Genomic DNA, 12,646 nt, shown 5'->3' with positions numbered 1-12,646 from the left:
CCGGGTGACGAGGTTCGTGGGAGCGCAGCAGTCTCCCACACTACCACTCGGCGGACCGGGTGACGAGGTTCGTGGGAGCGCAGCAGTCTCCCACACTACCACTCGGCGGACCGGGTGACGAGGTTCGTGGGAGCGCAGCAGTCTCCCACACTACCACTCGGCGGACCGGGTGACGAGGTTCGTGGGAGCGCAGCAGTCTCCCACACTACCACTCGGCGGACCGGGTGACGAGGTTCGTGGGAGCGCAGCAGTCTCCCACACTACCACTCGGCGGACCGGGTGACGAGGTTCGTGGGAGCGCAGCAGTCTCCCACACTACCACTCGGCGGACCGGGTGACGAGGTTCGTGGGAGCGCAGCAGTCTCCCACACTACCACTCGGCGGACCGAGTGACGAGGTTCGTGGGAGCGCAGCAGTCTCCCACACTACCACTCGGCGGACCGAGTGACGAGGTTCGTGGGAGCGCAGCAGTCTCCCACACTACCACTCGGCGGACCGAGTGACAAGGTTCGTGGGAGCGCAGCAGTCTCCCACACTACCACTCGGCGGACCGGGTGACGAGGTTCGTGGGAGCGCAGCAGTCTCCCACACTACCACTCGGCGGACCGGGTGACGAGGTTCGTGGGAGCGCAGCAGTCTCCCACACTACCACTCGGCGGACCGGGTGACGAGGTTCGTGGGAGCGCAGCAGTCTCCCACACTACCACTCGGCGGACCGGGTGACGAGGTTCGTGGGAGCGCAGCAGTCTCCCACACTACCACTCGGCGGACCGGGTGACGAGGTTCGTGGGAGCGCAGCAGTCTCCCACACTACCACTCGGCGGACCGGGTGACGAGGTTCGTGGGAGCGCAGCAGTCTCCCACACTACCACTCGGCGGACCGGGTGACGAGGTTCGTGGGAGCGCAGCAGTCTCCCACACTACCACTCGGCGGACCGGGTGACGAGATTCGTGGGAGCGCAGCAGTCTCCCACACTACCACTCGGCGGACCGAGTGACGAGGTTCGTGGGAGCGCAGCAGTCTCCCACACTACATCTCGGCGGACCGGGTGACGAGGTTCGTGGGAGCGCAGCAGTCTCCCACACTACCACTCGGCGGACCGGGTAACGAGGTTCGTGGGAGCGCAGCAGTCTCCCACACTACCACTCGGCGGACCGGGTGACGAGGTTCGTGGGAGCGCAGCAGTCTCCCACACTACCACTCGGCGGACCGGGTGACGAGGTTCGTGGGAGCGCAGCAGTCTCCCACACTACCACTCGGCGGACCGGGTGACGAGGTTCGTGGGAGCGCAGCAGTCTCCCACACTACCACTCGGCGGACCGGGTGACGAGGTTCGTGGGAGCGCAGCAGTCTCCCACACTACCACTCGGCGGACCGGGTGACGAGGTTCGTGGGAGCGCAGCAGTCTCCCACACTACCACTCGGCGGACCGGGTGACGAGGTTCGTGGGAGCGCAGCAGTCTCCCACACTACCACTCGGCGGACCGGGTGACGAGGTTCGTGGGAGCGCAGCAGACTCCCACACTACCACTCGGCGGACCGGGTGACGAGGTTCGTGGGAGCGCAGCAGTCTCCCACACTACCACTCGGCGGACCGGGTGACGAGGTTCGTGGGAGCGCAGCAGTCTCCCACACTACCACTCGGCGGACCGGGTGACGAGGTTCGTGGGAGCGCAGCACTCTCCCACACTACCACTCGGCGGACCGGGTGACGAGGTTCGTGGGAGCGCAGCAGTCTCCCACACTACCACTCGGCGGACCGGGTAACGAGGTTCGTGGGAGCGCAGCAGTCTCCCACACTACCACTCGGCGGACCGGGTGACGAGGTTCGTGGGAGCGCAGCAGTCTCCCACACTACCACTCGGCGGACCGGGTGACGAGGTTCGTGGGAGCGCAGCAGTCTCCCACACTACCACTCGGCGGACCGAGTGACGAGGTTCGTGGGAGCGCAGCAGTCTCCCACACTACCACTCGGCGGACCGAGTGACGAGGTTCGTGGGAGCGCAGCAGTCTCCCACACTACCACTCGGCGGACCGGGTGACGAGGTTCGTGGGTGCGCAGCAGTCTCCCACACTACCACTCGGCGGACCGGGTGACGAGGTTCGTGGGAGCGCAGCAGTCTCCCACACTACCACTCGGCGGACCGGGTGACGAGGTTCGTGGGAGCGCAGCAGTCTCCCACACTACCACTCGGCGGACCGATTGACGAGGTTCGTGGGAGCGCAGCAGTCTCCCACACTACCACTCGGCGGACCGGGTGACGAGGTTCGTGGGAGCGCAGCAGTCTCCCACACTACCACTCGGCGGACCGGGTGACGAGGTTCGTGGGAGCGCAGCAGTCTCCCACACTACCACTCGGCGGACCGGGTGACGAGGTTCGTGGGAGCGCAGCAGTCTCCCACACTACCACTCGGCGGACCGAGTGACGAGGTTCGTGGGAGCGCAGCAGTCTCCCACACTACCACTCGGCGGACCGGGTGACGAGGTTCGTGGGAGCGCAGCAGTCTCCCACACTACCACTCGGCGGACCGGGCGACGAGGTTCGTGAGAGCGCAGCAGTCTCCCACACTACCACTCGGCGGACCGGGCGACGAGGTTCGTGGGAGCGCAGCAGTCTCCCACACTACCACTCGGCGGACCGAGCGACGAGGTTGGTGGGAGCGCAGCAGTCTCCCACACTACCACTCGGCGGACCGGGTGACGAGGTTCGTGGGAGCGCAGCATTCTCCCACACTACCACTCGGCGGACCGGGTGACGAGGTTCGTGGGAGCGCAGCAGTCTCCCACACTACCACTCGGCGGACCGGGTGACGAGGTTCGTGGGAGCGCAGCAGTCTCCCACACTACCACTCGGCGGACCGGGTGACGAGGTTCGTGGGAGCGCAGCAGTCTCCCACACTACCACTCGGCGGAACGGGTGACGAGGTTCGTGGGAGCGCAGCAGTCTCCCACACTACCACTCGGCGGACCGGGTGACGAGGTTCGTGGGAGCGCAGCAGTCTCCCACACTACCACTCGGCGGACCGGGTGACGAGGTTCGTGGGAGCGCAGCAGTCTCCCACACTACCACTCGGCGGACCGGGTGACGAGGTTCGTGGGAGCGCAGCAGTCTCCCACACTACATCTCGGCGGACCGGGTGACGAGGTTCGTGGGAGCGCAGCAGTCTCCCACACTACCACTCGGCGGACCGGGTGACGAGGTTCGTGGGAGCGCAGTAGTCTCCCACACTACCACTCGGCGGACCGGGTGACGAGGTTCGTGGGAGCGCAGCAGTCTCCCACACTACCACTCGGCGGACCGAGTGACGAGGTTCGTGGGAGCGCAGCAGTCTCCCACACTACCACTCGGCGGACCGAGTGACGAGGTTCGTGGGAGCGCAGCAGTCTCCCACACTACCACTCGGCGGACCGGGCGACGAGGTTCGTGGGAGCGCAGCAGTCTCCCACACTACCACTCGGCGGACCGAGTGACGAGGTTCGTGGGAGCGCAGCAGTCTCCCACACTACCACTCGGCGGACCGGGTGACGAGGTTCGTGGGAGCGCAGCAGTCTCCCACACTACCACTCGGCGGACCGAGTGACGAGGTTCGTGGGAGCGCAGCAGTCTCCCACACTACCACTCGGCGGACCGGGCGACGAGGTTCGTGGGAGCGCAGCAGTCTCCCACACTACCACTCGGCGGACCGAGTGACGAGGTTCGTGGGAGCGCAGCAGTCTCCCACACTACCACTCGGCGGACCGGGCGACGAGGTTCGTGGGAGCGCAGCAGTCTCCCACACTACCACTCGGCGGACCGAGGGACGAGGTTCGTGGGAGCGCAGCAGTCTCCCACACTACCACTCGGCGGACCGGGCGACGAGGTTCGTGGGAGCGCAGCAGTCTCCCACACTACCACTCGGCGGACCGAGTGACGAGGTTCGTGGGAGCGCAGCAGTCTCCCACACTACCACTCGGCGGACCGAGTGACGAGGTTCGTGGGAGCGCAGCAGTCTCCCACACTACCACTCGGCGGACCGGGTGACGAGGTTCGTGGGAGCGCAGCAGTCTCCCACACTACCACTCGGCGGACCGAGTGACGAGGTTCGTGGGAGCGCAGCAGTCTCCCACACTACCACTCGGCGGACCGAGTGACGAGGTTCGTGGGAGCGCAGCAGTCTCCCACACTACCACTCGGCGGACCGGGTGACGAGGTTCGTGGGAGCGCAGCAGTCTCCCACACTACCACTCGGCGGACCGGGTGACGAGGTTCGTGGGAGCGCAGCAGTCTCCCACACTACCACTCGGCGGACCGGGTGACGAGGTTCGTGGGAGCGCAGCAGTCTCCCACACTACCACTCGGCGGACCGGGTGACGAGGTTCGTGGGAGCGCAGCAGTCTCCCACACTACCACTCGGCGGACCGGGTGACGAGGTTCGTGGGAGCGCAGCAGACTCCCACACTACCACTCGGCGGACCGGGTGACGAGGTTCGTGGGAGCGCAGCAGTCTCCCACACTACCACTCGGCGGACCGGGTGACGAGGTTCGTGGGAGCGCAGCAGTCTCCCACACTACCACTCGGCGGACCGGGTGACGAGGTTCGTGGGAGCGCAGCAGTCTCCCACACTACCACTCGGCGGACCGGGTGACGAGGTTCGTGGGAGCGCAGCAGTCTCCCACACTACCACTCGGCGGACCGGGTGACGAGGTTCGTGGGAGCGCAGCAGTCTCCCACACTACCACTCGGCGGACCGAGTGACGAGGTTCGTGGGAGCGCAGCAGTCTCCCACACTACCACTCGGCGGACCGAGTGACGAGGTTCGTGGGAGCGCAGCAGTCTCCCACACTACCACTCGGCGGACCGGGTGACGAGGTTCGTGGGTGCGCAGCAGTCTCCCACACTACCACTCGGCGGACCGGGTGACGAGGTTCGTGGGAGCGCAGCAGTCTCCCACACTACCACTCGGCGGACCGGGTGACGAGGTTCGTGGGAGCGCAGCAGTCTCCCACACTACCACTCGGCGGACCGATTGACGAGGTTCGTGGGAGCGCAGCAGTCTCCCACACTACCACTCGGCGGACCGGGTGACGAGGTTCGTGGGAGCGCAGCAGTCTCCCACACTACCACTCGGCGGACCGGGTGACGAGGTTCGTGGGAGCGCAGCAGTCTCCCACACTACCACTCGGCGGACCGGGTGACGAGGTTCGTGGGAGCGCAGCAGTCTCCCACACTACCACTCGGCGGACCGAGTGACGAGGTTCGTGGGAGCGCAGCAGTCTCCCACACTACCACTCGGCGGACCGGGTGACGAGGTTCGTGGGAGCGCAGCAGTCTCCCACACTACCACTCGGCGGACCGGGTGACGAGGTTCGTGGGAGCGCAGCAGTCTCCCACACTACCACTCGGCGGACCGGGCGACGAGGTTCGTGAGAGCGCAGCAGTCTCCCACACTACCACTCGGCGGACCGGGCGACGAGGTTCGTGGGAGCGCAGCAGTCTCCCACACTACCACTCGGCGGACCGAGCGACGAGGTTCGTGGGAGCGCAGCATTCTCCCACACTACCACTCGGCGGACCGGGTGACGAGGTTCGTGGGAGCGCAGCAGTCTCCCACACTACCACTCGGCGGACCGGGTGACGAGGTTCGTGGGAGCGCAGCAGTCTCCCACACTACCACTCGGCGGACCGGGTGACGAGGTTCGTGGGAGCGCAGCAGTCTCCCACACTACCACTCGGCGGACCGGGTGACGAGGTTCGTGGGAGCGCAGCAGTCTCCCACACTACCACTCGGCGGACCGGGTGACGAGGTTCGTGGGAGCGCAGCAGTCTCCCACACTACCACTCGGCGGACCGGGTGACGAGGTTCGTGGTAGCGCAGCAGTCTCCCACACTACCACTCGGCGGACCGGGTGACGAGGTTCGTGGGAGCGCAGCAGTCTCCCACACTACCACTCGGCGGACCGGGTGACGAGGTTCGTGGGAGCGCAGCAGTCTCCCACACTACCACTCGGCGGACCGGGTGACGAGGTTCGTGGGAGCGCAGCAGTCTCCCACACTACATCTCGGCGGACCGGGTGACGAGGTTCGTGGGAGCGCAGCAGTCTCCCACACTACCACTCGGCGGACCGGGTGACGAGGTTCGTGGGAGCGCAGCAGTCTCCCACACTACCACTCGGCGGACCGGGTGACGAGGTTCGTGGGAGCGCAGCAGTCTCCCACACTACCACTCGGCGGACCGGGTGACGAGGTTCGTGGGAGCGCAGCAGTCTCCCACACTACCACTCGGCGGACCGGGTGACGAGGTTCGTGGGAGCGCAGCAGTCTCCCACACTACCACTCGGCGGACCGGGTGACGAGGTTCGTGGGAGCGCAGCAGTCTCCCACACTACCACTCGGCGGACCGGGTGACGAGGTTCGTGGGAGCGCAGCAGTCTCCCACACTACCACTCGGCGGACCGGGTGACGAGGTTCGTGGGAGCGCAGCAGTCTCCCACACTACCACTCGGCGGACCGGGTGACGAGGTTCGTGGGAGCGCAGCAGTCTCCCACACTACCACTCGGCGGACCGGGTGACGAGGTTCGTGGGAGCGCAGCAGTCTCCCACACTACCACTCGGCGGACCGAGTGACGAGGTTCGTGGGAGCGCAGCAGTCTCCCACACTACCACTCGGCGGACCGAGTGACGAGGTTCGTGGGAGCGCAGCAGTCTCCCACACTACCACTCGGCGGACCGAGTGACACGAGGTTCGTGGGAGCGCAGCAGTCTCCCACACTACCACTCGGCGGACCGGGTGACACGAGGTTCGTGGGAGCGCAGCAGTCTCCCACACTACCACTCGGCGGACCGGGTGACACGAGGTTCGTGGGAGCGCAGCAGTCTCCCACACTACCACTCGGCGGACCGGGTGACACGAGGTTCGTGGGAGCGCAGCAGTCTCCCACACTACCACTCGGCGGACCGGGTGACACGAGGTTCGTGGGAGCGCAGCAGTCTCCTACACTACCACTCGGCGGACCGGGTGACACGAGGTTCGTGGGAGCGCAGCAGTCTCCCACACTACCACTCGGCGGACCGAGGGACGAGGTTCGTGGGAGCGCAGCAGTCTCCCACACTACCACTCGGCGGACCGGGCGACGAGGTTCGTGGGAGCGCAGCAGTCTCCCACACTACCACTCGGCGGACCGAGTGACGAGGTTCGTGGGAGCGCAGCAGTCTCCCACACTACCACTCGGCGGACCGAGTGACGAGGTTCGTGGGAGCGCAGCAGTCTCCCACACTACCACTCGGCGGACCGGGTGACGAGGTTCGTGGGAGCGCAGCAGTCTCCCACACTACCACTCGGCGGACCGAGTGACGAGGTTCGTGGGAGCGCAGCAGTCTCCCACACTACCACTCGGCGGACCGAGTGACGAGGTTCGTGGGAGCGCAGCAGTCTCCCACACTACCACTCGGCGGACCGGGTGACGAGGTTCGTGGGAGCGCAGCAGTCTCCCACACTACCACTCGGCGGACCGGGTGACGAGGTTCGTGGGAGCGCAGCAGTCTCCCACACTACCACTCGGCGGACCGGGTGACGAGGTTCGTGGGAGCGCAGCAGTCTCCCACACTACCACTCGGCGGACCGGGTGACGAGGTTCGTGGGAGCGCAGCAGTCTCCCACACTACCACTCGGCGGACCGGGTGACGAGGTTCGTGGGAGCGCAGCAGACTCCCACACTACCACTCGGCGGACCGGGTGACGAGGTTCGTGGGAGCGCAGCAGTCTCCCACACTACCACTCGGCGGACCGGGTGACGAGGTTCGTGGGAGCGCAGCAGTCTCCCACACTACCACTCGGCGGACCGGGTGACGAGGTTCGTGGGAGCGCAGCAGTCTCCCACACTACCACTCGGCGGACCGGGTGACGAGGTTCGTGGGAGCGCAGCAGTCTCCCACACTACCACTCGGCGGACCGGGTGACGAGGTTCGTGGGAGCGCAGCAGTCTCCCACACTACCACTCGGCGGACCGAGTGACGAGGTTCGTGGGAGCGCAGCAGTCTCCCACACTACCACTCGGCGGACCGAGTGACGAGGTTCGTGGGAGCGCAGCAGTCTCCCACACTACCACTCGGCGGACCGGGTGACGAGGTTCGTGGGTGCGCAGCAGTCTCCCACACTACCACTCGGCGGACCGGGTGACGAGGTTCGTGGGAGCGCAGCAGTCTCCCACACTACCACTCGGCGGACCGGGTGACGAGGTTCGTGGGAGCGCAGCAGTCTCCCACACTACCACTCGGCGGACCGATTGACGAGGTTCGTGGGAGCGCAGCAGTCTCCCACACTACCACTCGGCGGACCGGGTGACGAGGTTCGTGGGAGCGCAGCAGTCTCCCACACTACCACTCGGCGGACCGGGTGACGAGGTTCGTGGGAGCGCAGCAGTCTCCCACACTACCACTCGGCGGACCGGGTGACGAGGTTCGTGGGAGCGCAGCAGTCTCCCACACTACCACTCGGCGGACCGGGTGACGAGGTTCGTGGGAGCGCAGCAGTCTCCCACACTACCACTCGGCGGACCGAGTGACGAGGTTCGTGGGAGCGCAGCAGTCTCCCACACTACCACTCGGCGGACCGGGTGACGAGGTTCGTGGGAGCGCAGCAGTCTCCCACACTACCACTCGGCGGACCGGGTGACGAGGTTCGTGGGAGCGCAGCAGTCTCCCACACTACCACTCGGCGGACCGGGCGACGAGGTTCGTGAGAGCGCAGCAGTCTCCCACACTACCACTCGGCGGACCGGGCGACGAGGTTCGTGGGAGCGCAGCAGTCTCCCACACTACCACTCGGCGGACCGAGCGACGAGGTTCGTGGGAGCGCAGCATTCTCCCACACTACCACTCGGCGGACCGGGTGACGAGGTTCGTGGGAGCGCAGCAGTCTCCCACACTACCACTCGGCGGACCGGGTGACGAGGTTCGTGGGAGCGCAGCAGTCTCCCACACTACCACTCGGCGGACCGGGTGACGAGGTTCGTGGGAGCGCAGCAGTCTCCCACACTACCACTCGGCGGACCGGGTGACGAGGTTCGTGGGAGCGCAGCAGTCTCCCACACTACCACTCGGCGGACCGGGTGACGAGGTTCGTGGTAGCGCAGCAGTCTCCCACACTACCACTCGGCGGACCGGGTGACGAGGTTCGTGGGAGCGCAGCAGTCTCCCACACTACCACTCGGCGGACCGGGTGACGAGGTTCGTGGGAGCGCAGCAGTCTCCCACACTACCACTCGGCGGACCGGGTGACGAGGTTCGTGGGAGCGCAGCAGTCTCCCACACTACATCTCGGCGGACCGGGTGACGAGGTTCGTGGGAGCGCAGCAGTCTCCCACACTACCACTCGGCGGACCGGGTGACGAGGTTCGTGGGAGCGCAGCAGTCTCCCACACTACCACTCGGCGGACCGGGTGACGAGGTTCGTGGGAGCGCAGCAGTCTCCCACACTACCACTCGGCGGACCGAGTGACGAGGTTCGTGGGAGCGCAGCAGTCTCCCACACTACCACTCGGCGGACCGAGTGACGAGGTTCGTGGGAGCGCAGCAGTCTCCCACACTACCACTCGGCGGACCGGGCGACGAGGTTCGTGGGAGCGCAGCAGTCTCCCACACTACCACTCGGCGGACCGAGTGACGAGGTTCGTGGGAGCGCAGCAGTCTCCCACACTACCACTCGGCGGACCGAGTGACGAGGTTCGTGGGAGCGCAGCAGTCTCCCACACTACCACTCGGCGGACCGGGTGACGAGGTTCGTGGGAGCGCAGCAGTCTCCCACACTACCACTCGGCGGACCGAGTGACGAGGTTCGTGGGAGCGCAGCAGTCTCCCACACTACCACTCGGCGGACCGGGCGACGAGGTTCGTGGGAGCGCAGCAGTCTCCCACACTACCACTCGGCGGACCGAGTGACGAGGTTCGTGGGAGCGCAGCAGTCTCCCACACTACCACTCGGCGGACCGGGCGACGAGGTTCGTGGGAGCGCAGCAGTCTCCCACACTACCACTCGGCGGACCGAGTGACGAGGTTCGTGGGAGCGCAGCAGTCTCCCACACTACCACTCGGCGGACCGGGCGACGAGGTTCGTGGGAGCGCAGCATTCTCCCACACTACCACTCGGCGGACCGAGTGACGAGGTTCGTGGGAGCGCAGCAGTCTCCCACACTACCACTCGGCGGACCGAGTGACGAGGTTCGTGGGAGCGCAGCAGTCTCCCACACTACCACTCGGCGGACCGGGTGACGAGGTTCGTGGGAGCGCAGCAGTCTCCCACACTACCACTCGGCGGACCGAGTGACGAGGTTCGTGGGAGCGCAGCAGTCTCCCACACTACCACTCGGCGGACCGGGTGACGAGGTTCGTGGGAGCGCAGCAGTCTCCCACACTACCACTCGGCGGACCGAGTGACGAGGTTCGTGGGAGCGCAGCAGTCTCCCACACTACCACTCGGCGGACCGAGTGACGAGGTTCGTGGGAGCGCAGCAGTCTCCCACACTACCACTCGGCGGACCGGGCGACGAGGTTCGTGGGAGCGCAGCAGTCTCCCACACTACCACTCGGCGGACCGGGTGACGAGGTTCGTGGGAGCGCAGCAGTCTCCCACACTACCACTCGGCGGACCGGGTGACGAGGTTCGTGGGAGCGCAGCAGTCTCCCACACTACCACTCGGCGGACCGGGCGACGAGGTTCGTGGGAGCGCAGCAGTCTTCCACACTACCACTCGGCGGACCGAGTGACGAGGTTCGTGGGAGCGCAGCAGTCTCCCACACTACCACTCGGCGGACCGAGTGACGAGGTTCGTGGGAGCGCAGCAGTCTCCCACACTACCACTCGGCGGACCGAGTGACGAGGTTCGTGGGAGCGCAGCAGTCTCCCACACTACCACTCGGCGGACCGAGTGACGAGGTTCGTGGGAGCGCAGCAGTCTCCCACACTACCACTCGGCGGACCGGGCGACGAGGTTCGTGGGAGCGCAGCAGTCTCCCACACTACCACTCGGCGGACCGAGTGACGAGGTTCGTGGGAGCGCAGCAGTCTCCCACACTACCACTCGGCGGACCGGGTGACCCGCCCTGATTGATGACAGTGCATGGTGGGGTGAGGGGGAACCCAGTACAGTTGGCAACGTGTCCTCGAGCCGGTCTGCGTCCAGCAGGGGGTGGTACGTGGAAGGAGGGGGGAAAACACACGCATGTCCCATGAGATTGGAGCAATATACCCTCCCCATCTGATAGCCATCTATGACTGACCGCTACCAGGGCCATCCCAGTCTACATACAGACCAGCTGAGTGGTCTACAATAATATATCTTCAAAATTAACATTTGGGAAAATGACAATTTCAGGGGATTGATCCGCACTTTTAAATCTTATTAGCACTGCTAGTTCCATAGTCATTCTGAACTTCACTAAGCGGATGGGTGTCGCCAAGAAGAAGAATAGGAAATTTCCAGACCTTTCTATATGGCTGTTTGGTGCACATAGAGAATAGACAAACACTATTTGTGTGTATATGACTTACCTCCTAAATTTTGTATTACAAAACAGAACTTACCCCTTTTTTTCATTCCCTTAAGGATACAATTTCATAATTATGACTAACCTATGTGTTAAACCAGGATATAAGCTAGATGTATGCCAAATTTAATGGGCTTGATACATACTGTACATGCAACATCCTAACACACAATACTCCACATTTATAATAATATAAGTAGAATAAAATGTTTTTTTGACGTGATAACGTCTTATAAATCGATGAACGCTGGCTGCACGCACGAAAACATTGTCACGTTCCGCCTGAGCCGAGCGTGCAAGAATCGGCCAACCACCTATGCGAGAAAATATTCTATAATATCAAACAGGTTAAGGCGGGCTTTTTAACTAATTGTTCGTGATTATATTTAAACAAATTGTTTAAATTAAATTTGCAAAAAACTGTAAACAATATTTGAAAATTAAAAAGTGTGGAATTTTTCATTAATGTTTTCTTATGACGTTATCACGTAAAATTATCGTCCGTAAACCGACTTTACAGACAGCCCCCCCCCTTTTTTTTTTTTTTAAATCTTTGGAGCCATCATCCTAATGGCAGCGGTACGCACATACTGGTGGTTGTGGTCGCCATAGTTGTTGCTGAACAGCAGGTTCCTCCACCAGCCGGCCCGGCAGCGCGCCACATCGCGGCCCACCGTGCTGTGCCAGAGCGGGCCGGAGCCCAGGCGCTGCAGTAGCGTGGCGTGGAACCACACCACCAGCATGTGCACCGGCGTCAGTCTGCGGCACTTGTATTCATAACTGCTCAATCATTTATAAACTAATTCTACAATCCAGTCCTATGTATATATATAATAAAATTGTATCAACAGCATATAAAATACATTTACCACTTTGTACATAATCAGGCAAGTCACTAATGAAAATCAAAAATAACAAGGGTCCAAGGGCTGATCCTTGTGGTACTCCATCTTTAAGGCTTAGTAAGCTTGATTTTTTTTTAATCTTTTATTTCAGTGATTTAAAATATTTCCATTCCTTAACGCAATTAAATTAAAATTAGTTTACGATTGATATACAGAAATTAAATGGTAATATAATCGTTGTAAAATAACTTGATGTTAGTGAATTTTTACACATTA

The 12,646-nt window shown here is 63.4% G+C and overlaps 1 protein-coding gene across 1 annotated transcript in view; it reads right to left on the bottom strand.

The window, feature by feature from the left end:
- Positions 1-12,310, bottom strand: part of LOC134533573 (nose resistant to fluoxetine protein 6-like) — a 94,964-nt gene extending 82,654 nt beyond the window's left edge. Inside the window, exon 1 of the mRNA XM_063371103.1 lies at positions 12,113-12,310. Within this exon, the coding sequence (XP_063227173.1) occupies positions 12,113-12,268 (156 nt within the window). The 5' untranslated portion in view covers positions 12,269-12,310. The remainder of the gene's footprint in view (positions 1-12,112) is intronic.
- Between the last annotated feature and the right edge of the window lie 336 nt (positions 12,311-12,646).

The sequence above is a fragment of the Bacillus rossius genome, chromosome 6 (genome assembly GCF_032445375.1).
Source record: "Bacillus rossius redtenbacheri isolate Brsri chromosome 6, Brsri_v3, whole genome shotgun sequence".
NCBI lineage: Eukaryota > Metazoa > Arthropoda > Insecta > Phasmatodea > Bacillidae > Bacillus > Bacillus rossius.
The sequence above is the reverse complement of the archived record's forward strand: the minus strand, read 5'-3'. Positions and strand labels throughout refer to the sequence as shown.